Source organism: Vulpes vulpes, chromosome 5 (genome assembly GCF_048418805.1).
Source record: "Vulpes vulpes isolate BD-2025 chromosome 5, VulVul3, whole genome shotgun sequence".
NCBI classification, from domain to species: domain Eukaryota; kingdom Metazoa; phylum Chordata; class Mammalia; order Carnivora; family Canidae; genus Vulpes; species Vulpes vulpes.
Genome location: NC_132784.1, coordinates 71,215,716 through 71,239,677, shown reverse-complemented (window position 1 = coordinate 71,239,677; position 23,962 = coordinate 71,215,716). Strand labels below are relative to the sequence as shown.

General features: G+C 43.2%; 1 protein-coding gene and 1 pseudogene across 6 annotated transcripts in view; one reads left to right on the top strand and one right to left on the bottom strand.

Annotated features, from left to right (window-relative positions):
- The window catches only part of AP2A2 (adaptor related protein complex 2 subunit alpha 2), a 93,280-nt gene that overhangs the window by 23,275 nt on the left and 46,043 nt on the right, over window positions 1-23,962 (top strand). For 4 of the 6 annotated variants that reach the window (XM_026004162.2, XM_026004161.2, XM_072758782.1 and 1 more), the window contains one exon: window positions 20,695-20,763. In XM_026004162.2, the coding sequence (XP_025859947.1) occupies window positions 20,695-20,763 (69 nt within the window). Of the gene's footprint in view, window positions 1-15,100; window positions 15,245-20,694; window positions 20,764-23,962 lie in introns of all 6 variants that reach the window. The other 2 variants (XM_072758781.1, XM_072758779.1) reach the window with 1 other exon arrangement.
- Window positions 9,644-13,361, bottom strand: LOC140599043 (elongation factor 1-alpha 1-like; annotated as a pseudogene).

Below are 23,962 nucleotides of genomic sequence, written 5' to 3'. Positions count from 1 at the left end.
AATGAGTGATGATCAGCTTAGGGGAGAGAGAGACTGGTCAGGCATGGTAATACAGAGATAATGCTTGGGTCAGGTCTTGCTAAACTCACAGTGTGGGGGGATCCAGGAAAGTGGGGAATACCATGCATCATGCTGAAGAGAGGCATGAGTGGCAGCAAGACACACTTAAGGAGTTATGAGTGGTTTCTAGTGTGAGTAGTATCTAGTGGGTGGTGGGAATATGGCAGAGGTAGGAGAGGCTAAAACTAGATCATGGGGAACCTCCTCTGTAAGATGTGGACCACTGATGTATTTTAAGAAGGAGAGTGACACTATGCAACTTATTTTTTATTAGTAGAATAGTAATTTTGAATACAGAGGATGGGTTTTTAGACTAGGCGTTAAGGCAGGAAAGCCAGTTACGAAAAGCTTAATTGCTTTGGTGTAGGAGATGGTGAGGGTCTGCATGAAGATAGGAATGGAAAGGTGGGGTGAATTTTGGAAATATAGAAATCAGAATTGACAGGGCATGAATGGTAAAGTACTCTTTATTTGTAGTGGCTTTGAATCTATAACAATTGCCATTTAGTTAGAATGGTGGAATGAAAACCTTCATAAATCCAACCCTCCATAAAAGCAGTGAAAACAGTGGTAAAAATGGTCAACGTCAACTTTGTCAGAACTCTGGAAATTAACTAAAGGTTCAAACAATCTCAGGAGGATTTATTTAACAAAACCGTTGAACCTCTGACTTGCCCTGCTCTCATTCTCCTCCCCTATGATAATCAGCTTCACAACCATGTAGCTGTGAAAATGAGTAGGCTTGCAGCCACTGGAAAGGACAGATAGGTTTGGAGCCCCTCAAAAAGTCCCATTCTCAGAGAACCATTACTGTTTGTCCAGTCTTATAGCTTTCTGGAAAAGCCCCATTTGCAGAACTTACCTTTACTTGACCTTGTTCAGTGGGAAAAGTTCTGTCCTAGTGTATTTGTGGAAAATAGTGACATTTGTTTAATATCACAAATGGGGCAAACAGGAGTCTAGCCAAAATCTTAAAAGGAAGATGTGAAGAATGACATGCTATCAGGGGGCTTTGAAAAGCTCTGACAGATTTCTGTGGATCTGGAAGGCTGTACAAGTCCAGTATTGTATGTATGCCTAGGAAAGACTTGAAAGGGCCCCAGTTTCTCACCTCTGGCTAATCTTGAGTCCCTGTGCAAATAGGAAGTGAAGGCAAGGCAGAGTTACTTGAGTTGCCTGCTTGTGTATTGGAAGTGTGCTTCAACACACATAGTTCCTTGGCAATGTCTGGGACACTTATTCATCAAGGCACTTAAGGAAATCCCTGAGCAGTCATGAACTTATCACTAAGTTATTTCTTTTTTGTAAAGATTTTATTTATGTATTCATGAGAGACACATGGAGACAGGCAGAGACACAGGCAGGGGGAGAAGCAGGCTCCTCGCAGGGAGCCTGATGTGGGACTCTATCTCCGGAACTTGGGATCACACCCTTAGCCAAAGTCAGACGCTCAACTGCTGAGCTACCCAGGCATCCCGAACTCACCCTAAGTTAACTGAGCAAAGACTTCAGTAGCTATAAACTCTGGGGAATTATAGATTTTACAGAAGTATTATATGAAAATCACTAATCAGACAAATGAAGCAACAACAACAATACAGCAAACAGCAGGGTTGCCACATTATATATTACCTAAAATGCCCAGTTTTCAGTAAATTATGATATATGCAAAGAAAAAGGAAAATATAGTCTATACACAGGAAAAAAAAGTATGCAATACAAACTGTCCTTGAAAGAATCTAGATGATGAACTTACTCGACAAGTAGTAAATCTATTATAAATCTGTTCCAAGAACTTAAATTGTGTCTAAAGAATTAAAGGAAAACATGAAAATGATTTCTCACCAAATAGAGCATATCAAAGAGGAGGTAGAAATTATTAGGAAAAAAAAAAAAAGCCAGGTAGAAACTCGGGTTAAAAATACAGTAACTAAATTCAAAAAGTTACTGGGGGTTGAGTGCTTAACAGATTTGAGCTGACAGGAGAAAGTGAATTTGAGAATAGGTTTGTTGGGATCCCTGGGTGGCGCAGCGGTTTGGCGCCTGCCTTTGGCCCAGGGCGCGATCCTGGAGACCCGGGATCGAATCCCACGTCGGGCTCCCGGTGCATGGAGCCTGCTTCTCCCTCTGCCTGTGTCTCTGCCTCTCTCTCTCTCTCTGTGACTATCATAAATAAATAAAAATTAAAAAAAAAAAAAAAGAGAATAGGTTTGTTAAGATAATTAAATTAAGATCAATATCAAGGTAAGTATAGATCCAATCTAAGGAACAGGAAGAAAAATAGAATAAAGAAAAATAAAGAGAGCCTCAGAGATCTGTGGGACATCATCTAGCATACTGATACCTCCATAATTGGAATCCCATAAGGAGAGGAGTAGGAGAAAGGTGCACAAAGATTATTTGAAGACATAAACTCCCAGAATTTAGTGACAAACATTAATCTGTATATCCAAGATGACCTCTAATAAGGACATCAATGCCTAGATGCATCATAGTCAAACTGTTGAAAGATAAAGACATAAGGATACTCTTGAAAGCAATGAGGAAAGTGACTTACCGGTTTTTGAGAAATCCTCAAGATTAACAGTTCACTTCTCTTCTAAGACAATGGAGCTCAGAAGGCAGTGGGCTGACATCTACAAAATGCTGAAAGAAAAAAATTGTCAGCCAAGAATTGTGTATTCAGCAAAAGCAGCCTTCAAAAATGGAGAAATTAAGATATTATTAAATAAACAAGAGAGAGGGAATTTGATGTTCACAGACCTGCCATACAATAAATACTAAAGTGAGTGCTTCAGGCTGAAATGAGAGGCACTAAAGAGTAGAATGCATGTAGAAATAAAGAGAAATGGTAAAGACAACTGTATAGGCATGTATAATGTTATAGTACTTTAGAATAACTTTTTGTCTTTTATTTGGTTTAAAAAACAACTGCATGTAACAATTTCAATTATTTTAAATACAGTTTAAATAAAACTACTGATGGGTTTATAATGTATAAAGATGTAATTTGTATGACAATAATAGTATAAAGGGGGGAGGGGAGAACAGAGCATATATATTGGAGCAAAATTTCTCTATACTATTCCAATTAAGTTAGTATTAACCCATACTGGATACTGTTGATGATCTCCCTCAACAAAGGGAGATTAAAAAAGTACTTTGAGGGATGCCTGGGTGGGTCAGTGGTTGAGTGTCTACCTTTGGCTCAGGGTGTGATCCCAGGATCTGGGATCGAGCCTGCTTCTCCCTCTGCCAGTCTCTGCCTGTCTCTCTCTCTCTGTCTCTGTGTGTCTCCCATGAATAAATAAATAAAGTCTTTAAAAGAAAAGATTTGAGATAAATGAAAATAACCCAATATACCAAAATGTAAGGGATGCAGTGAAAGCAGTACTTGGGGGAAATTTACAGCTGTAAATACCTGTTTTAGAAAGAAGATCACAAATCATTAACTGAATATTTCACTTTAAGAATCCAGAAAAAGAGCAAACAAAACCCAAAACAAGCAGAAAGAAGAAAAGAACAAAGATTAGATCAAAGATTGGTCGTTTGAAAAGATAAACAAAACTGACAAATCTTTAGCTAGATGGACCAAGAAAAAACAAAAGGCTCAAAATTACTAAAATCAAGAATGAAAGAACTGACTTTACAGAAATAAAAAGTATTAATATTGAATGCTATGAATTATTGTGTATCAAAAATAAGTAAGATGGAGAAATCTGGAGAAAGACAAAAATAACTGAAATTGACTCAAGAAGAAACACAAAATCCACATAGGTTTGTAATGGGTGAAGAGATTATATTAATAATTTAAACATTTCCCACAAGAAAAAATCTTGGACCAGATGGCTTTATTGTTGAATTCTATCAAAAACTTAAATAATCAGCTCTAATCCTTTACAAACTCTTTGAAAAGAAATAGAAGTGGTGCCTGGGTGGCTTAGTCAGTTGGGCATCTATCTGCCTTTGGTGCGAGTAATGATCCCAGGTCCTGGGATTGAGACTCATGTTGGGCTACCTGCTCAGGAAGAAGTCTGCTTCTCCTTGTCCCTCTACCCTTCCCCTGCTTGTGCTCTCTCTCTCTCTTGCTCTCTCTCTTGAATAAATAAAATCTTAAAAAAAAAAAAAAAGAAATGGAAGAGGAAGTAATACTATCCAACTCATTCTGAGGTCATTATTACCCTGATAACAAAACCAGGGTACCTGGTTTTATTACCCTGATAAAAACAAACATATCATAGGAAAGAAAGCTACAGTATAACGTCCATTGTGAATATAGAGGCTAAAATCTTTTTTTAAGTTTATTTATTTTTAGTAATCTCTATATTCAATATGGGGCTCTAACAACAGTGAGATCAAGAGTCACATGGTCTTCTGATTGAGCCATCAAGTTACCCCAGAAGCTAAAGTCTTAATTTTTTAAAAATTTTTATGAAAGATTTTATTTATTTATTCATGAGAGATACAGAGAGAGAAAGGCAGAGAAGCAGGCTCCATGCAGGAAGCCTGACATAGGACTCGATCCTGGGACTCCAGGATCATGCCCTGGGCTGAAGGCAGCTCTAAACCACTGAGCCACAGGGGCTGCCCCTAAGTAAAGTCTTTAATCAAATACTGGCCAACTGAATCCAGCAACATATAAGAAAGATTCTAATTAGGTCATTATAAAATTTATCCCGTGAATTCAGGGTTGGTTTAACATCTGAAAATAGCCATATTATTATTATTATTATTTTTAAATTTATTTATTTATGATAGTCACACAGAGAGAGAGAGAGAGAGGCAGAGACACAGGCAGAGGGAGAAGCAGGCTCCATGCACCGGAAGCCCGACGTGGGATTCGATCCCGGGTCTCCAGGATCGCGCCCTGGGCCAAAGCCAGGCGCCAAACCGCTGCGCCACCCAGGGATAAATAGCCATATTAATACAACAAAGAACTAAAAACACCTGGTTGTATTTGGTAGATGCAGAAAAAACATTTAACAAAATCCAAATATGCTTTTATGATAAAAGTACTCAACAAACTAGAAATATGAGGGAACTTCTTTACTTGATAAAAAGATATCTATTAAACTCCACAGCTAAGATCCTATTTAGTGCTGAAAGAATGAATGTTTCCCTCTAAGATCAGTACTATGACAAGGATGTTTGCTCTCACTGCTCGTTTAATACTGGAAATTGTAGCCTGGACAGTGATAAAAAAAAAAAAAAGGAATAAAAGGCATGCAGGTTGGAAAGAAGTAGAATGATCCCTATGTATATAGGTCACGTCATTCTGTATATAGAAGATACTAAGGAATCCACTAGAAAACTGTTAGAATTATAAATGGGTTGAGCAAGGTTGCAGTATATAAAATCAATATAGAAAAATCAATGGTATTTTTTTACACTGACAAGGAAACAATTCTATTTACAATAGTATCAAAAAAGAATAAAATACAAGGGATCCATGGGTGGCTCGGTGGTTTGGTGCCTGCCTTCGGCCCAGGGCATGATCCTGGAACCCCAGGATCGAGTCCCACATCGGGCTTCCTGCATAGAGCCTGCTTCTCCCTCTGCCTGTGTCTCTGCCTCTCTCTGTCTCTGTATCTCTCATGAATAAATAAATAAAATCTTTAAAAAAAAAAAGAATAAAATACAGGGGCACCTGGCTGGCTCAGTCGGTAGAGCATGTGACTCTTGATTTCGAGGTTGTGAGTCTGAGTCTCAGTAAAATACATTGGAATAAGTTCTTTTTTTTTTCCCCCATAGGAATAAGTTCTAACAAAAGGAGTGTAAGGCTTGTACACTTAACTACAAACAATTATTGAAAGGGAGTAAAAGAGTCCTAAGTAGGGACATCCCATGTTGATGGATTGGAAGACAATATTGTTAAGATACCAATAATCCCCCAAGGTGTTTTTTTTTTTTTTCCCTGAGAATAATGTGATTTTTTTTTTAAGATTTTATTTATTCACTCATGAGAGACACACAGAGAGAGGGGGGTGGGGCAGAAGCAGGCTCCATGCAGGGAGCCCAACACGGGACTTGATCCTGGGCCTCCAGAATCACGCCCCAGCCCGAAGGCAGGTACCTAACTGCTGAGCCACCCAGGGATCCCCGAATAAGGTGATTTTGAAATTCACGTAGAAATTCAAGGGACTCAGGACACCTGGGTGGCTCAGCAGTTGAGTCTGCCTTTGACTCAAGGTGTGATCCTGGGTCTAGGGATCGAGTCCCACATTGGGATCCCCGTGAGGAGCCTGCTTCTCCCACTGTCTGTGTCTCTGCTTCTCTCTCTGTCTCCTATGAATATATAAATAGAATCTTAAAAAAAAGGAAATTCAAGGGACTCAATAGTCAATCAGTTTCAGAAAAGATGAGTAAAGTTTGTGGATTCACTTTCCTATTCTAAATCTTAATACAAAGTAATCAAGACGGTGTTGTTAATGGAATAAGGATAGATATATAGATGAATGGAATAATATTGAGAGTCAGAAATAAGCCTTTACATTTTTGGTCAGTTGATTTTTGACAAGAGTGCCAAGACAGTTCACTGGGGGAAAGAAAAGTCTTAACAGGTGCTAGGAGAACTGAACATCCATATGTAAAAGAATCTCACACCATACACACAAATTAACTCAAAATGGATCATAAACCTTAATGCAAAATCTAAAGCTGTAGAACTTTTTTTACTATAAAATAAATTATTATTAAATCTCATAAGTCACAAGGCTGTTAGTTAATCTTGATGGGCTTGCTCATATTTCTGCAAATTAGTTTTATTCCATGTGTCTCTTATTCTCCCCCTAAGACCTGAGGGCCAGTTTAGGCATGTCCTTCTTTCAGAGTTTAAAGAACACAGTTTCTCAGCTTCAACTGCTTGATATTTTATTTATTTATTTATTTATTTATTTATTTATTTATTTATTTATTTAATAAATCTTTTTTTAAAGATGTTATTTATTTGTTTATTCATTCATTCATTCATTCATTCATTCATGATAGACAGAGAGAGAGAGAGAGAGAAAGGCAGAGACACAGGCAGAGGGAGAATCAGTCTCCATGCTGGGAGCCCGACGTGGGACTCGATCCCAGGACTCCAGGATCATGCCCTGGGCCAAAGGCAGGCACCAAACCGCTGAGCCACCCAGGGATCCCTGTTTGATATTTTAGACTAATTTTTTCTTGTGGAAAGTTGTTATGTCCATTACAGGATTTTCAGCAGGATTTCTAACCTCTCCTCACTAGGTTGGGTAGAATCTCCCAAGTTGTGACAACTAGTAACGTTTCAGGGTACTGCCAAAACTGCCTCCTGTTGAGAACCTCTTCTCTAGAGCATAAGCAGAAATGTGAAGGCTTCATGAGTCTTCTGCTTGGAGCTGGCTTGCTGTCGCTTCTACTTCATTCCACTGGCCAAACGAGTCACATGGAGAATGAGTCAAGAGGAAGGGCAGGCCAACCTGCTCATGGGCTAAAGCTGTAGAATGCTTACTCAAGAAGATATAGGAGTAAATTTTTTTGACTCTGGGAGATGGTTTCTCAGATACCCTGACAGAAGTATAAGTGATAAAGAAATTGGAATACATCAGAATTAAAAACTTTCATGCTGTAAAATGCTATCAGGAAAATGAAAAGACATGGATATCTGGCTGTCTCAGTTAGTGGAGTGTGAGACTCTTGATCTTGAGGTTGAGTTTGAGGCCCATGTAGGGTATAGAGATTACTTTAATACAAGTTTAACCAAAAAAAAAAAAAAAAAAAAAAAGCAACTGAAGAATGCCAGAAAATATTTGAAAATCATATATTTGATAAAAGGCTTGTGTCCAGGATAAAGAGCTGAAAACAATTCAATTAAAAATGGATAAAATATATGAATATACATGTTTCCAGAGAGGATATACAAATGTTCAGTAGCACATTAACAGTGATCAGGCAAATACAAATCAAAACCACAGTGAGCTGTCACTTCACACTCATTGGGAAAGAAAAGCGTGGACTGTAGCAAGTGTTGGCAAAGTTGTGGAGAAACTACAACCTTCATTCTTTTCTAGTGGTGATATAAAATGGTGCTGCCCATTGGGAGAACATCTTGTTAGTTCCTCAAAATATGAAACATAGAATTATCATATGACCCAGCAATTCTACTCCTAGGAGTCCACTCAAGAAATGAAGACATGTTTACATAGAAACTTGTACATCACTGTTCATAGCAACATTTATTCATAGTAGCCCAGAAACATCCCACAAATCCATCAAGAGAGGAAAAGGTAATATATCCATATATCTTGTTCCTTGAGCAGCATGGTGTTAGGGGTATTGAGCCCTGGACATTGAAATATCTGCATGTAACTTTGCCCCCCAAAACTTTATGAATAGCCTGCTATTGACTGGAAGCCTTTCTGGTAACATAGTTCATATTTTGTGTGTTGTACATATCATATACTATATATTTTTAAAAATTTATTTATTAATTTTGGAGAGAGTGCACGTATTATATGCAAGTGAGGGGAGAGGGAAAGAGAATACCAAGCAGACCTCCTGCTGAGTAGGGAGTCTGATACAGGGCTCCATCTCACCACCCAGAGATCATGATCTGAGCTGAAATCAGTAGTTGGACGCTTAGCTGACTGAGCCACCCTGGCACCCCTATATACAATAAAGTAAGCTAGAGAAAAGAATGTGTTATTCAGAAAATCATAAGGAGAGTACATTTATAGTACCATACTGTATTTATTGAAAAAATTCACTTTGGGCACCTGGGTGGCTCAGTCGATTAAGTGTCTGCCTTTGGCTCAGGGTTCTGGGATCGAGTCCCACATTGGGCTCCCTGCTCAATGGAGAAGTCTGCTTCTCCCTTACCGTTTGCCCCTCCCTCCTGCTCATGCACACACTCTCTCTCACTCTCAAATAAATAAAGTCTTAAAAAAAAAGGTTGATTTATAACCATGGAAGGGGTTGGGGCTTGATCAAAAAAGGTACAGATTTACAGTTATAAATAAGACATAGAGATGTAATGCATAGTTAAATAGTATATAGCCACTTTGTATGACATAGATGATAGCTAGATTTATAGTGGTGGTTACTTTTAAAAAAAAGATTTATTTTTATTTTATTATGTTTTTAAATATTTTATTTATTTTATTAGACAGAGATAGCAACAGAGATAGCAAAAGAGAGAGCACAGGCTCTTGGCTGAGCAGAGAGCCTCATGTAGGACTCTATCCCAGGACCCTGGGATCTTGACCTGGGCTGAAAGCAGATGCTTCACCATTGAGCCACCCAGGTGCCCCTATTTATTTATTTTTAGAGAGAGTGTGAGAGAGTGAGCATGTGAGTGGGGAGAGGGGCAGAGGGAGAGAATCTCAAGCAGACTCCCTGTTGAGTGTGGCACCCGATGCAGGGCTTGATCTCCTGACCCATGAGGTCATAACCTGGGCTGAAACCAAGAGTCAGACACTTCCCTGATGGAGCCACCCAGGCGCCCTGTGGTGGTCACTTCTGAATGTATATAAATGTTGAATCACTATGTTGTATACCTGAAACTAACATGATATTATATGTCAACTACACTTCAATAAAAAAAAAGATAGTCCAGTTAACATTTGTCAGAGTTAAGAGTGACTTTATTTTTTTATTTTTATTTTTATTTTTTCTCATTAAACTCTTGTTTTAATGGATATCAAAATTCTGTGACAGATTTTTGGTCAAGACATTTCCATTAAAAAGTACTGATTTTAAAAACTAATAGCTTAAAACTGCCACACATGCAGAAAAAACCCCCAAATGGTCCACAAAACATCCTCCTTTCCTTCTGAAGGTTTTATGATGCATTGTTATCATTAACCAGTCTTTTACTATTAAACTTAAATGGCCAATTGACACAAACAGTTCTGAGACCGTTCTTCCACCGCTGATTGAGACTGGGGTGGCAGGTATTGGGGATAATATTCATTTAGCCTTCTGAGCTTTTCTGGGCAGACTTGGTGACTTTGCCAGCTCTGGCTGCCTTCTTGTCCACTGCTTTGATGACACCCACAGCAACCGTCTGTCTCATGTCACAAACAGCAAAAAGGCTCAGAGGAGGATAGTCAGAGAAGCTCTCAACACACATAGGTTTGCCAGGAACCATATCAACAATTGAACCATATCAACAACACACATAGATTTGCCAGGAACCATATCAACAATATCAGCATCCCCAGATTTCAAGAATTTGGGACCATCTTCCAGCTTTTTTCCAGAACGATGATCTATCTTTTCCTTCAGCTCAGCAAACTTGCAAGCAACGTGAGCTGTGTGACAATCCAGCACATGTGCATATCCAGCACTGATTTGGCCTGGATGGTTCAGAATAATCACCTGAGCTGCGAAGCCAGCTTCTTCCATTGGTGGGTCATTTTTGCTGTCACCAGCCACGTTGCCACGACGAATATCTTTGACAGATATGTTCTTGACATTGAAGCCCACATTGTCCCCAGGGAGAGCCTCACTCAAAGCTTCATGGTGCATTTCAACAGATTTTACTTCAGTTGTAACAGTGACCGGAGCAAAGGTGACCATCATGCCAGGCTTAAGAGCACCAGTCTCTACTCGATCCACTGGGACAGTACCAATACCACCAATTTTGTAGATGTCCTGGAGAGGCAGATGTAAGGGCTTATCAGTTGGACGAGTTGGTGGCAGAATGCAATCCAGAGTTTCAAGCAGTGTGGTTCCGCTGGCATTCCGTCTTTATGGGTGACTTTCCATCCCTTGAACCAAGAGATGTTAGCAGTTGGCTCCAGCATGTTGTCACCATTCCAACCAGAAATTGGCACAAATGCTACTGTGTCTGGGTTGTAGCCAGTTTTCTTAATGTAGGTGCTGACTTCCTTAATGATTTCCTCGTATCTCTTCTGGCTGTAGGGTGGTTCAGTTGAATCCATTTTGTTAACACCAACAATTAGTTGTTTTACACCCAGTGTGTAAGCCAGAAGGGCATGCTCACGGGTCTGCCCATTCTTGGAGATACCTGCTTTAAATTCACCAACACCAGCCCCAACAATCAGGACAGCACAGTCAGCCTGAGATGTGCCTGTAATCATGTTTTTTATAAAGCCTCTGTGTCCTGGGGCATCAATGATGGTCACATAATACTTGCTGGTCTTGAATTTCCACAGGGAGATACCAATGGTGATACCACATTCACGTTCAGCTTTCAGTTTATCCAAGACCCAGGCATACTTGAAGGAGCCGTTTCCCATCTCAGCAGTCTCCTCAAATTTTTCGATAGTTCTTTTGTCGATCCCACTGCATTTGTAGATCAGGTGGCCAGTAGTGGTAGACATGCCTGAATCTATGTGTCCAATGGTGACAATGTTGATGTGAATCTTTTCCTTTCCCATTTTGGTTTAGGTTTAGCAGTGGTTTTCATGACACCTGTGTTCTGGCGGCAAACCTGTTGTGAAAAAACTGACTTTATTTTTTATAGCATAACAATTTATGATCTTTGGAGTGTTTTCTTATAATTTATTGTTGACAGTTTCTGTTCTGAGACCCATCCTTCCTATGCATTAGAAAATGTAGAGAATATCCCTGATGATCCTGTAGCCTTCTGTGGCCACACTGCTTTGTGTGCACTTCTTGCTTGTTATCGTATGTGATCCTCATCACAGCCCTTTGCTGGATAGCATTCCCATTTAATGAAGGAGAAATTGAGGCCCAAAGACATTAAGTTGATGGTCCCAGGTCGCATAGGTATTGAGACATGGAATAGCATTACAGCCCAGTGTTGATTGCAGGCTTGTGGACCATTGTGTGGACACCTTCAGTGCTAATTTTAGCAACAATGTCTTACTTCAGAAATGGGCTTTTGGGGATGCCTGACTGACTCTTGATCTTGGGGTCATGAGTTTGAGCCCCACATTTGGTGTACAGATTACTAAAAAAAACTAAAAAAAATAGGCTTCTGTTTGGTAAATTTTGGACTTTAGGTTTACTTAGTGAAATCATTTTAAGATTTTATTTATTTATTCATAGAGACACACACAGAGAGAGACACACACAGGCAGAGGGAGAAGCAGGCCCAATGCAGGGAGCCCAATGCGGAACTCGATCCCGGGTCTCCGGGATCTCGCCCCGGCCTGAGGGCGGTGCTAAACCGCTGAGCCACCGGGGCTGCCCAGTGAAATCATTTTATACACCAACTAAAATTCTTTACTTAGACCAAATTTTATTGTAAATTTCCATACTTACTATCTTCAGATTTTAGTAGGTTGGTATCTTAAAATTGTGATCGGCTCTTGTACTCTTTGTTTCCAAATTTAGGATCACAGAACACCAGTACTGTCAGTTGATTAATTCAGCTTGCAAACAAGAAGAAATCATTAACCAGCATGTTATTCCGGAAGAATGACCAAGGGCGGTAATTCTAAAAATCCAAGAGCTTTTATCAAAGCCTATCCGTGCAGAGTGCATTCTTTGCTACTTACTGGGCACAAATTGTGGCTGGTTTTTGGGCAATGGGTGTGGGCTAGTCCAGGTTACTTATTAGCTACCAGAGCTCCTAAGTCCACTGTGGGGATTGCCTATTAGAGGCTCAGTATCTTCAGTGGCTAACTGGCCTGCTGCATTTTAGATAGGGACAACACAGGGTGGCAAAGACCAGAATCTCTTCATTGTGGAACAAAGATCAAGCCTGGCGAGGCTTAACACTCTAGTCCAGCTGCTCTCATTGACAATTTTCCCTTTCAAAATTGGTTTTTGACGTCACGGTGGACAGTAGACCTCTCCTCATCCCCTAAAGCTACTGCTTCATCTAAAAAGATAAGATTTTTTGCTAGATTTGCCCCCAGCAGTGTGGGGTGGCTTGGTTGTTGTTGGGGTCCTCTGCCTGGAGAGATGTACAGTGTGAGTGAGCATGACTAGGCTTTGCCAGGAAAGCCCTTGACGGGGCCCTGGTGGACAAGTTGCTCTGTGGTGTCCTCACCTACTGGAGAATGGTGAATTGATGGTGCACCAGGGAATAGGCCTCCTCCCAGGGCGTTCTGGTCAATTTAGGACATACATGTTGGTTTGAGTGCATTAGTCTGCACATGGATTATCAGTCACCCGCAGTTGTGCTAGATTTCCTTTCAAACCTTACCTTGGATGGGCGTGTTAGAGCTCAGTGCAGCAGGTGGAATTCCCCTTTGGCGTTTTCAGGTTTAATGTCAAGAGATAGTCTTGTTCATCTGAGTTAGAGCAGCCTGTGTCCGGTTAAGGGCTCCCTCTCTGGGCTTATGTTGTGAGGGCTGGTGCTCCTTGCCCTCCATGGTGGTGTCTGCTGTGAGATCGGGGCCCTGGGGTTGTAGTCCAGTTTGTGACTGAGGCAGTCTGGCCTAAATCTGAGCCCAGGTTGGCTCGGGGCCTTCCACTGTGGTGTGTTCTGGTGATTTCCGCTCTGGCTGGGAGTCCCTGCATGGGCCAACTGTCCCCTCCCCTAGAGAGGGAGCCCAACTCCTCCTGCCTAGCCTTCTTTGTCTGTGTTAGTCCTCACTCAGCCCAGGGGGTGGGTGGTGGGGGTGGAGCAATGCAAGGCTGTTGTTAGTTGAGAGAGGGTCAGGTGGGGACAGGGGCAGGAAGTATCTGGGAGACTTAAGGTCACTGAGGCTGCAGACATGAGAGGCCGCCCAACCCTGTTGGGAAGGGTCAAGGGGGTTTCTTAAAGAGGTGACATCCTCACTGCTTAGTTGGAGGGGGAGCTGCTGCAGAGGGCTTGGGGTAAGGGAAGAAGGGGTTGACTGGGGGTTCCAGGGAGTCTTTTTGGGTCCCCCCTCCCTTAAAGGAGACGTGATGCATGGTGAGCAGGACATCGTACACAGACTACATGAGAGGGCTGGATGGCATCCTCCGCCCTCAGAAGAGGCTCGGGTTTAGTGTACAGGAAGCTGTGGTCAGATGGACCCAAGGACCCAGCCGGAGGCAGGGCAGCATCCAGCTTTAGCATGAACATTCCTGAAGTTCAGGAATCCTGCCTTAGCAGGGAGTCTCCTTTTCTCCTTTTTGTTTTAAAATAAAATGGAGAGACATCACATAAAATCTATGTTTGGAGATGAGTGAGTTATGGTAAGGTGACACCCTTGTGACTTCCCCCTGGATGATGGCCCCAGAGGCCCTTCCACGTGCCCTGTTCCATTCACCTCCCCTCACACCTACCGCCCTCTCTGCATTCCTTTGTGCCCTTCGCACCTTTCTCCACAAGGATGCCCATTTCTAAAGATTTCCTGTTCTTCAATCTTTTAATCTGTGTTCCTTCCTTTTCTTGACAACAGTCTCTGGAAGACCCAGGACATGTAAGGGACATTAAGTGGTGGAGGTCCTCGTTCGTCCCATCATGTTCTTGGCTGTCTGGCAGCTGGGGATGGAGGCTGGTCACATGCAACTGACACCTTGGCTAGACTCGAGGGGACGCTGTACTGTTCTCCGCAGGGCTCATGCTGTGTCCGTCTGACACCTTGTGATGCTCACAGCCATCCACCTCTCCTGCTCCGTTCCACTTCCTTTGGGAGGATGCAGAGTGGTGATCCCTTTCTTTCTCATGGATCTGTTGGGATGCGTTTATCCAGAGACCCTTCCTTTTTTTTTTTTTTAAGATTTTATTTTATTTATTTATGAGAGGCAGAGAGAGAGAGAGAGAGAGAGGTAGAGACACAGGCAGAGGGAGAAGCAGGCTCCATGCAGGGAGTCTGATGTGGGACTCAATCCCGGGTCTCCAGGATCACGTCCTGGGCTGAAGGCAGCGCTAAACAGCTGGGCCACCAGGGCTGCCCAACTGTTTTTGTTTTTAAACTGACTACTGCACTTTTTATCCTTTCCGAAGCTCATGCTGTTCCCCCTTTGGCCCATGGAGGCTCCTCACTTGGTGCTGAGTGTTCCTGACAGGGTCCTGGTGGTGTGGGTTCCTCGGGAGTAACTGTGAAGTCCAGGCTTGTTGTGGGCCTCACCCAGCTGTGAAGCCAGCGGTTTGGCCAAGTAGTGGGAAGTAGTGCTCCTAGAGCACGACCTGGGCTACCAGATGTTGTTCTGTGCCTCCTCACAGGACAGCTCTAGGAGATGTGCATACACATCTTGAAGGGAAGGTGTCTCATGAGGTCATCGTGGACTCCAGCTCATTTTGGACAGCCAGGGTTTTCTCTTGAACCTCCTCCACACCAGGAATTTCAAGGATGCTGGGGGTGACTGGGTAGGCTACCTCTCGATCACTTGTCACCTTTACTCTGTTGCACCCACGACAGGCCCTGAGCCTGCCACTGTCAGTGTGGTGACCGGGGACAGATGGCCCAGCCTGCTCTCCTGCCCCGCCTGGCAGCAGCTTTGCTTTCTCTGCGTGTGTACCCATACCTGCATGGCCTCCCTCTTCACTCTCATTTTGGTGCTATCTGATGTCCCCAGAAACTTGGGACGTCTGCTCATTCACTGGAGTACCACAAGCGGCCTAGGGCATGCTCATAGTGCTCTGGATTCTCACACATTGATCGAGTTTGTGCCAGGCACACTAGGGGCTGATTGTGCTGGATGAAACGGCCGGGTCTCACATTTCCTTTCTGCACAGAGCTCAGATGTCACACCCTTTTCTTCTGCTGTGAAGTGACACCAGAATCTGAGAGTATCTTCTGATTTCCCTTCTCATATAAGCTGCTTGCTCTTTCTTCTTAGATGTTCAGAGGATTTTTTTTTTCTTTAAAGTCCAGTACTTTTGTTAGAAAATATGTTGGTTTGTGTTATTTGGGGTCAGTGTTCCGGGTACTGGTGTAGTAATTTCAGGAAAATCTTTTTTTTTTTTTTAAAGATTTATTTATTTATTCATTCAGAGAGAGCGAAGAGAGAGGCAGAGATACAGGCAGAGGGAGAAGCAGGCTCCCTGCAGGAAGCCTGATATGGGACTCGATCCTGGGTCTCCAGGATCACACCCCGGGCTGCAGGCGGAGCTAAACTGCCGTGCCACCGGGGCTGCCCCAGGAAAGTCTTTCTAAGTGACATGTTGTAGTCTGTTTGGCTGCTTAGTTGGTGGTCTTCCTCAGGGACTCCTGCTGGCCATATGTTGTATTTTTCTCCATTTTCAATAGTTGCTACTTTTTCTTGAATCCTTTATCTTGTTCATTTCTGTTTGGTTTAAATAATGTTCCTTGTATCTTATGTTTCTGTCAAGACCTTTTGTGTTTATTTGTTCTTGTGTTCCTTATAGGTTATTCTTCATTTCTGTAATTACTTTTATTTCTAATTTACCTGACTTCTTTTATCTAATATCTGAATTTTTCTAGGGAATTTTTAGATGTCTTCTGTATTTTTCTTAAGGTCTCTATTTTTTTTTTAAAGATTTTATTTATTTATTCATGACAGCAGACCCAGAGAGATAGGCAGAGACACAGGCAGAGGGAGAAGCAGGCTCCATGTGGGGAGCCTGACATGGGACTCCATCCCGGGTCTCCAGGATCACAGGCTGAAGGCGGCGCTAAGCCGCTGGGCCACTGGGGCTGCCCAAAGTCTCTATTTTGAAATAGATCTTTTTCTATCTCTTCTGTTGGAGTGTTTTTTTTTTTTTTTTTTAAGATTTTATTTATTTATTCATGAGAGACACAGAGAAAGAGGCAGAGACACAGGCAGAGGGAGAAGCAGGCACTATGCAGGGAGCCTGATGTGAGACTCTCCAGGATCACACCTTGGGCTGAAGGCGGCGCTAAACCGCTGAGCCACCTGGGCTGCTCTGTTGGGGTGTTTTTCTGAGGCATCCTCATTGTTTGTGGGGATACTGTTCTGCTCCTGTTGCCCTGTTTTCTTATAGTATCCTTGTGTGGGATTCGACCTCAGTAATTGCCTGTTGCTTATTTTTATGTGTAATTAGTTTTCTAGGCTGTTGATGGAGGCACGGTCCAGGGTGGCTTTTCTGTCACATAGTGCTCCCCCTCTGTTGTTTTTACCTGGTGACTGCTTCCAGAGCTTCCAGGCTCTGTCGTGCTTCTGCAGACCTTCCCTGTCCCACTGTTCCTCTCGGGCTCAGTGTGACTCATAGCAGGCCCACAGTCCTTGCTTGGTGGGAGGTCCTCATACTCAGCCTTCTAAGCTCACCTGGTCTGCTTTGGGCTCTCCTGTCCCCTGGTCTGGCTAAGACATCACTTACCTCTCTACCGTCTCTCTCATGCATGTCCCTTGGCTTCGCTTTAGAAGGAGTGTGCTCAGAGATGTGAAGTAACTTCCCTTTGATTGCAGAGGGAACAGAGGCCGCTCTGGGATTCCAGCCTCACATGCCTGGTTCTAAAGCCTACTCTTGGCATATTTTCGTGCCTCTCCTCCAGGAGAACCCTCACCTGCCCTGATTGAAAAAAAAAAATGTATGTTTGTGTGTTTGTTGTAAATTGGCCATTTTGAAAAAACTTTGGAGACAAAGCCATGGCTTTTTGCCCCACCCCTGGTCTTGTTCCACAGATGGAGCATGCTTAATCATTTGTTTCTGTTTTTTCCTGACAGTTTCCCCTGTAACTTTTTGTGCTTTTAGTTTTATTTAGTGATTTTCCAATCTTGGGTAATATATCTGTGGATTTAATGAAAGTTCATTTAGTTCATTCAGCATTACTGCTTCTTTCCACTGCCTCCCAATCATTTCCTTATCTCTGCTGTAAATCTGACTCCTTTTGACTCTGTACAACATAGATTTTTGCCACTTGGAGGCTCTTTTCCTATAGGGCTTGAGTAGGTGGAGTAGAGTGCACATACCAGAGAGCAGCACAGAAACAGATTGCTGTACACTTTGTGAGAAACACACATGTACACACACATAGTCACAGGCATGCATATACATATAGGTGCTCATATACAAACACGGGCACACATTTACACACAGGCATAAGTACACATAGGTACACATGGGCATGTGTGCGCGCACACACATGAGTGCATGTACACACAGGCACACAACACACATGGGTGTACGCACACATGGACACACGGGCTCACACACTGGCACACATACACAGATACATGGGCGTACACGCACAGGCACCCATAATAATAATAATAATAATAATAAACACAGGCACCCATACAAACAGGCACACACATGAGCACACATAAACATACACACAGGTGCACACACATGGACACACACACAAGGGTGCGCATATACACAGGTGCACACACACAACACACGTGGGTGTGCACACAGGTACCCACATGTAGACACAGGTGCACACACACACAGGCATACATACATAGACACAGCGCACACAGGCACATACATAGACACACAGGCGTGTGCACAAACACAGCACGCACTCACACGGGTGTACACACACAGAGGCACATATACCGACACATGGGCACACACACAGACACACAGGTGCATGTACACACAGGCACACGTACACATATACACGGGTGCACACACACAGGCACGCATACATGTACACACCTGGGCATACACACCAGCACACACACGTAGACATGCATGGGTGTGTGCACACAGGCACACATACACATGGATATGTATACACATATGGATGTACACACATGCAGGCACACATACACATAGACACACAGGTGTGCACACACAGGCAAACACATAGACACATGGGTGCGTGCACAAACACATGGGCACACACACACACTGGTGCATGCACACAGAGGCACACAGACACAGGGGCGCACACGCAGACACAGATGGATGCATGCACACACACGCACACGTACACAAATGCACAGGAGCGCACACATACACAGGTGTGCACATGGCCACAGTGCTTGTCTTCTGCATTTAGTCCAGGCTGTGTGAAGCTGCTAGTGGTCTTTGTCATGTGAATCAGAAGGCTACCGAGACATCATTTTCATGGCCATTTTAGCCAGGTCCAAAAAAGGCAACTTCAGCAAAAATAACACTTTTTAAGAATGATTTAAGAAACAATTTGCTCTCGACCTGCCACCCTGTGCCATTAAAGCCCACTGTTCTACCTGGTGTCCCTTCCCCCTCCCCGACCCTTCGGGGAGCCATGGGCTGCTCCTTATCTTCACTGTCATGACTGACTCTGGCTTGCATGATATCATGGCTGGTGAGAGGTGCTTGGCTGCTTCCCCCTGCCTGCACCCCTTGTTCCCTGGAGCAGACTGTGCTGTGCTTGTTCCATTGAAGGAACACCCACCCCTGCCTGGAACATGGGATCCCCAAGGGCAGGAAGTGTTGTTTTAGCCTATGTCTTGGCACCTCCAATGGTACCTGGTGAATGAGTCTGCTCTTGGCCCTGTCCTGACCAGCTGCTCCGTCAGGAGCTTTCTGGGGCCCTATTTTTTTTTTTAACAAGTTAGTAGTAAGAGATAAATGATGTTCTGGGAGGGTCCTGGAGAGAAAGAGGTTGCTTTGCTGGAGGAGGGGACATAAGTTCTGCAAGGGGAGGCATGGTAGGCCTGAGCATTCTGGACCGTGTTTCTGGAGGAGGACACAGGTGAGCTCCCTGTCTGGGCATCTGTGAGCACCTGGGGCTGGCAGTGTTTTGGTGGGATGGATGCCACAGAGGCCTTTCCTCCCACTGCAGATATAGTCACTGATGCAAGGACTCGCCTAGAGAGGGTCTTTCAAAATAAACTTTGTACCTGCTTTCACAAAGTGATGGGAATTTATGGAGATGTGTTTTCATGTACAATTCTCCATGTCCTGTGTGATGAATCATTTCTTATATTTCTACAGTACTTGTCAGCTCTGTGGCCCTTAGAAAGTCTTCCACACACTCTAGGCCTTGTTCTCCACACTTGGTCAAGTGGAGTAAGACTGTCTATGGTCTGATCTTCATTCCACATCTCACATGCTCCATGCACACAAATATTTGTTGGATTAAGTCCAATTTAGCAATAGATCTAGGATGTGGGAATGTTTGACTGTCAAGTATATGATATACCTTCTATCTCTTTTACATATATGGAGAAAACTTCACCAACTTCATCGCATATGGTAAGAGTGGATTTATCAGGTTTTGTAGGTCGTTGAACTTCATAAAGAATGAAAATTGGCAGCCTATAATAGTTAAAACTTTATACTTTAAAAAATTCTCCATGGCCATAATAGTCAATTTTAGGAGTAAACTATTAGCTGATAATGATTTATTGTGGAAAATGGCTAGCAGGAATTATTTGTGCTTTCAGTTCCAGAGCTGTGGCAAAAGGTAGGATTAAAAATGGCATTGTAGGGGATCCCTGGGTGGCTCAGCGGTTTGGCGCCTGCCTTTGGCCCAGGGCGGGATCCTGGAGTCCCGGCATCAAGTTCTGCGTCGGGCTTTCGGCATGGAGCCTGTTTCTCCCTCTGCCTGTGTCTCTGCCTCTCTCTCTCTCTCTCTCTCTCTATGTCTATCATGAATAAAAAAAATAAATAAAATTAAAAAATGGCGTTGTAGATCCCCTCCCTTTTTAGAGTGGCTGCTTTCCTGTGTGGTGCTTATGGACTTGCCCTGTTTTGACTTGGGGAGGGCCTGTGTCAGGGCCCCCGGCTTCTGTCCCAGCCACCTCCCTACTGGTTTTGGCTGTTGGCTGATCACTTCTTTCCTTGACTCCTAAAAGCAGTGATTCTGCCTTTAATTCTGATGTATTGGTCTTATCAGGGGACAGACATTTGCTCAGAAATCAGTTAAGAATGCATTTGTGTTCTTTTTTTTTTAGGTAAAAGTAAAGAAGCAGAAATAAAGAGAATAAACAAAGAACTGGCAAACATTAGATCAAAATTTAAAGGTAAGTGCATTCAGTCTTTTTCGTGAAATGGGCTTTTGTAAATTTTATACAGCAGGGACTAGTTTCCTAATGCCATATTAATTCTTTCCATTCAAACTGAAGTTCTAAGTTAGCACCATTACTCTCTTGGCGCTGTTAGAATTAAAATGTGTTTAAAGGTTTTTATTTATTTGTGAGAGAGAGAGAGTGAGCATGAGTGAATGAATGAGCGTGAGAGGGAGAGAGAATCTCGGAGTCCCCGCTGAGTGCAGGACCAGAGGAGGGGCTGGATCCCATGATCCGGAGATCATGACCTGAGCCAAAATCAAGAGTCAGATGCTCAACTGATTGTGCCCCCCAGGATCCCCTACTTGAAGTCAAACCAATGGTTGCTCTTGAGTTTGACAGCTGGTGTGTAGAATTGATCCGGTTGAGTGCTCCCTCTCAGGACCCAGCCTTTCCCCTGAGCTGGCTAAAAGTATGAATCTCAAAGAAACACTCTGCCTGAACTCACTTGTTATTTGTTTCAAGTATTATAAAGTGATTAAGCACTTCCCATATTGAAGCATGTTCGGCTTTGTGAATGCAGAATGTATCACATGACCCACTCCACTCAGGTAGGCTGCCTGTCTGGAGGTCAGTTTGTAGGGAGCTTGGTTTCCTGAGCGTCCCTGTTGTGAAAAACTTAAGTGTGGGTTTTCATTCTTGAGGATATGTCTGTGAAAGACTGGTTAATCCGTGAAGACTCCATTTTAAGCTTTTAATTTTTCCAGGTTTGAGATCTGGTTCAAGCCTCTGAGCAGACTTTAGCCAAGAGAGAGGCTGAGGTTGCCCGGAATCAATGAATGGAATAGAGAGCTAGGACTGAACCCAGGAGCTGCAGGGATGGGTGGAAGGCAGAATTCTTAGGAATGGATGGTTTTTTAGGACTTGAGAATGGATATCTTGTTACCAAGTGATGCAAAAACTAGTGGAATTTGAGTATTTCCCTGTTGAGCCCTAGGGAATTATGTTTATGTATTACGCTTTTATGTTTTTAGCTGGGCCTAAGGAACTTTTAGGAGGTCTGTGAAACTTCTGAAATTGTATGTGAAAATTCATGGTTTGCTTTTTCGTATACACAAACGTACGTGAATATGTATGTAGATATATGGGGTGGGGGAGTCTATAACTTTCATTGCTTAAATTTTTTTTATCAAGATTTTTTTTTTAGAGCAGTTTTAGGTTCCAGCAAAATTGAGAAGAAGGTACAGAGACTTCCTGTATACCCCTGACCCCACACATGCACAGCCCCCCATTGTTGATATCCTCACCAGGGTGGTACATTTGCTGCAGTTAATGAACCTACATGGACACCTCTATCACCCAAAGTCCAGTTGAAGTTAGGAGTCACTCTTGGTGGTGTGCATTCTGTGGTTTTGGACAAATGTGTGATGATATGTATCTACTGTCATAGTATCATGCAGAGTAGTATCACTGCCCAAAAAATCTTTTGTGGTCTGCCTGTTTAGCTGTTCCTTCTACCCCACCTCTGGCAACCAGTCATCTTTTTACTGTCTCCATAGTTTTGCCTTTTCCAGAACGTCACAGAGTTGGAATCGCACAGTCCACGGTCTTTTCAGACAGCCATCCTCCACTCAGGCAGATGCCTTGAAGGTTTTTCCATGTCTTTCCATGACTTCACAGCTCATTTCTCTTGATCACAGGCTAACAGTCCAGTGTCTGGATGGGCCACAGTGTATCATCTGTCCACCTACTGAAGGATATCTCAGTTACTTTCAAGTTTGGTCAGTTAAGAATGTCATTGCTAGAACTAAATAAAGCTGCCATGAACATCCCAGGGGCAGGTTCTGTGTGGACATAAGCTTTCAGCTCCTTTGGTAAATACCAGGGAGCATGACCACTGGATTGGGAGGTAATGGTATGTGTCATTTTATAAGAGGCCGCCAGACCATGTCCCAGAGTGGCTGGCCCACTCTGCGTCCCCACCAGCCACAGAAATGAGCATTTGTGTTGTTCCTTGTCCTTGCCAGTGTTCTGGATTTGGGCCCTTTCAGCAGGTGCACAGAGGGATCTCACTATTTTAAAGATTTTATCTATCTGAGAGGAGAGGGCTCTTACTGTTTTATTTATTTATTTGTTTGTTTATTTATTAAAGATTTTATTTATTCATGAGAGATACAGAGAGAGAGGCAGAGACAATAGGCAGAGGGAAAGTAGTCTCCATGCAGGGAGCCTGATGTGGGACTCGATCCCGGGACACGGGGATCACGCCCTGAGCTGAAGGCAGATGCCCAACTGGTGAGCCACCCAGGTGTCCCACTTATTGTTGTTTTAATCTGCATTTCCCTGATGACATGTGATGTGGAGCATCTTTTTAAAAAGATTTATTTATTTATTTATTTATTCATTCATTCATTCATTCATTCATTCATTCATTCGTGATAGAGAGAGAGAGAGAGAGGCAGAGACACAGACAGAGGGAGAAGCAGGCTCCATGCCAGGAGCCCAACATGGGACTTGATCCCGGGACTCCAGGATCGTGCCCTGTGCCAAAGGCAGGCGTTAAACCGCTGAGCCACCCAGGGATCCCCTGTGGAGCATCTTTTTGTGTGCTCGTTTGCCATCTGTGTATCTTCTCTGGTGAAGGGTTTATAACTTTCATTACTTCTTACAGGGACTGTTAAATGGTAGTTAAGAGGAAGGGTGCCCTGACTCCCTGCAGATATACCCCTGCTGTGATGCTTACTAGCTGTACTACCTTGTCACTTTACCCTTCTCTGTGTCTTTTCTCAACTGTGAAGTGGGATGTTGATGATCATCTTGGGCTGGGTTTTCTATGAAGCCGACTTTGAGATGGGCATGGAGGCCAGAGGAGTTGTGAAGGCAGAGGAGGTGCTGCAGGGAAATGCTGGTCTGCTCAGATTGCCACTGGCCCATTAGGGAGCTTTGGGGTGAAGATTGCCTATTAGAGGCGTCTGGCATTGGTGGGAATGGCTGGGCCCTTGTATCACCCCCTTGCTCAGCTGTGGCTTGAAGCCAAGGAAGGCAGTCCCTGACAGAGCTACCCTGTCAGCCAACCACACTCTCGGCAGTTCCAATCCTTAAGTGAAGGGAGCATCCATGTCTGCTGCACTAATTATATCTTTGTATGGGAATATATAAAAATTGCTTCATAGAAAGTGACTGCTGAATAAGCATAAATCGTATTGTTATTAAA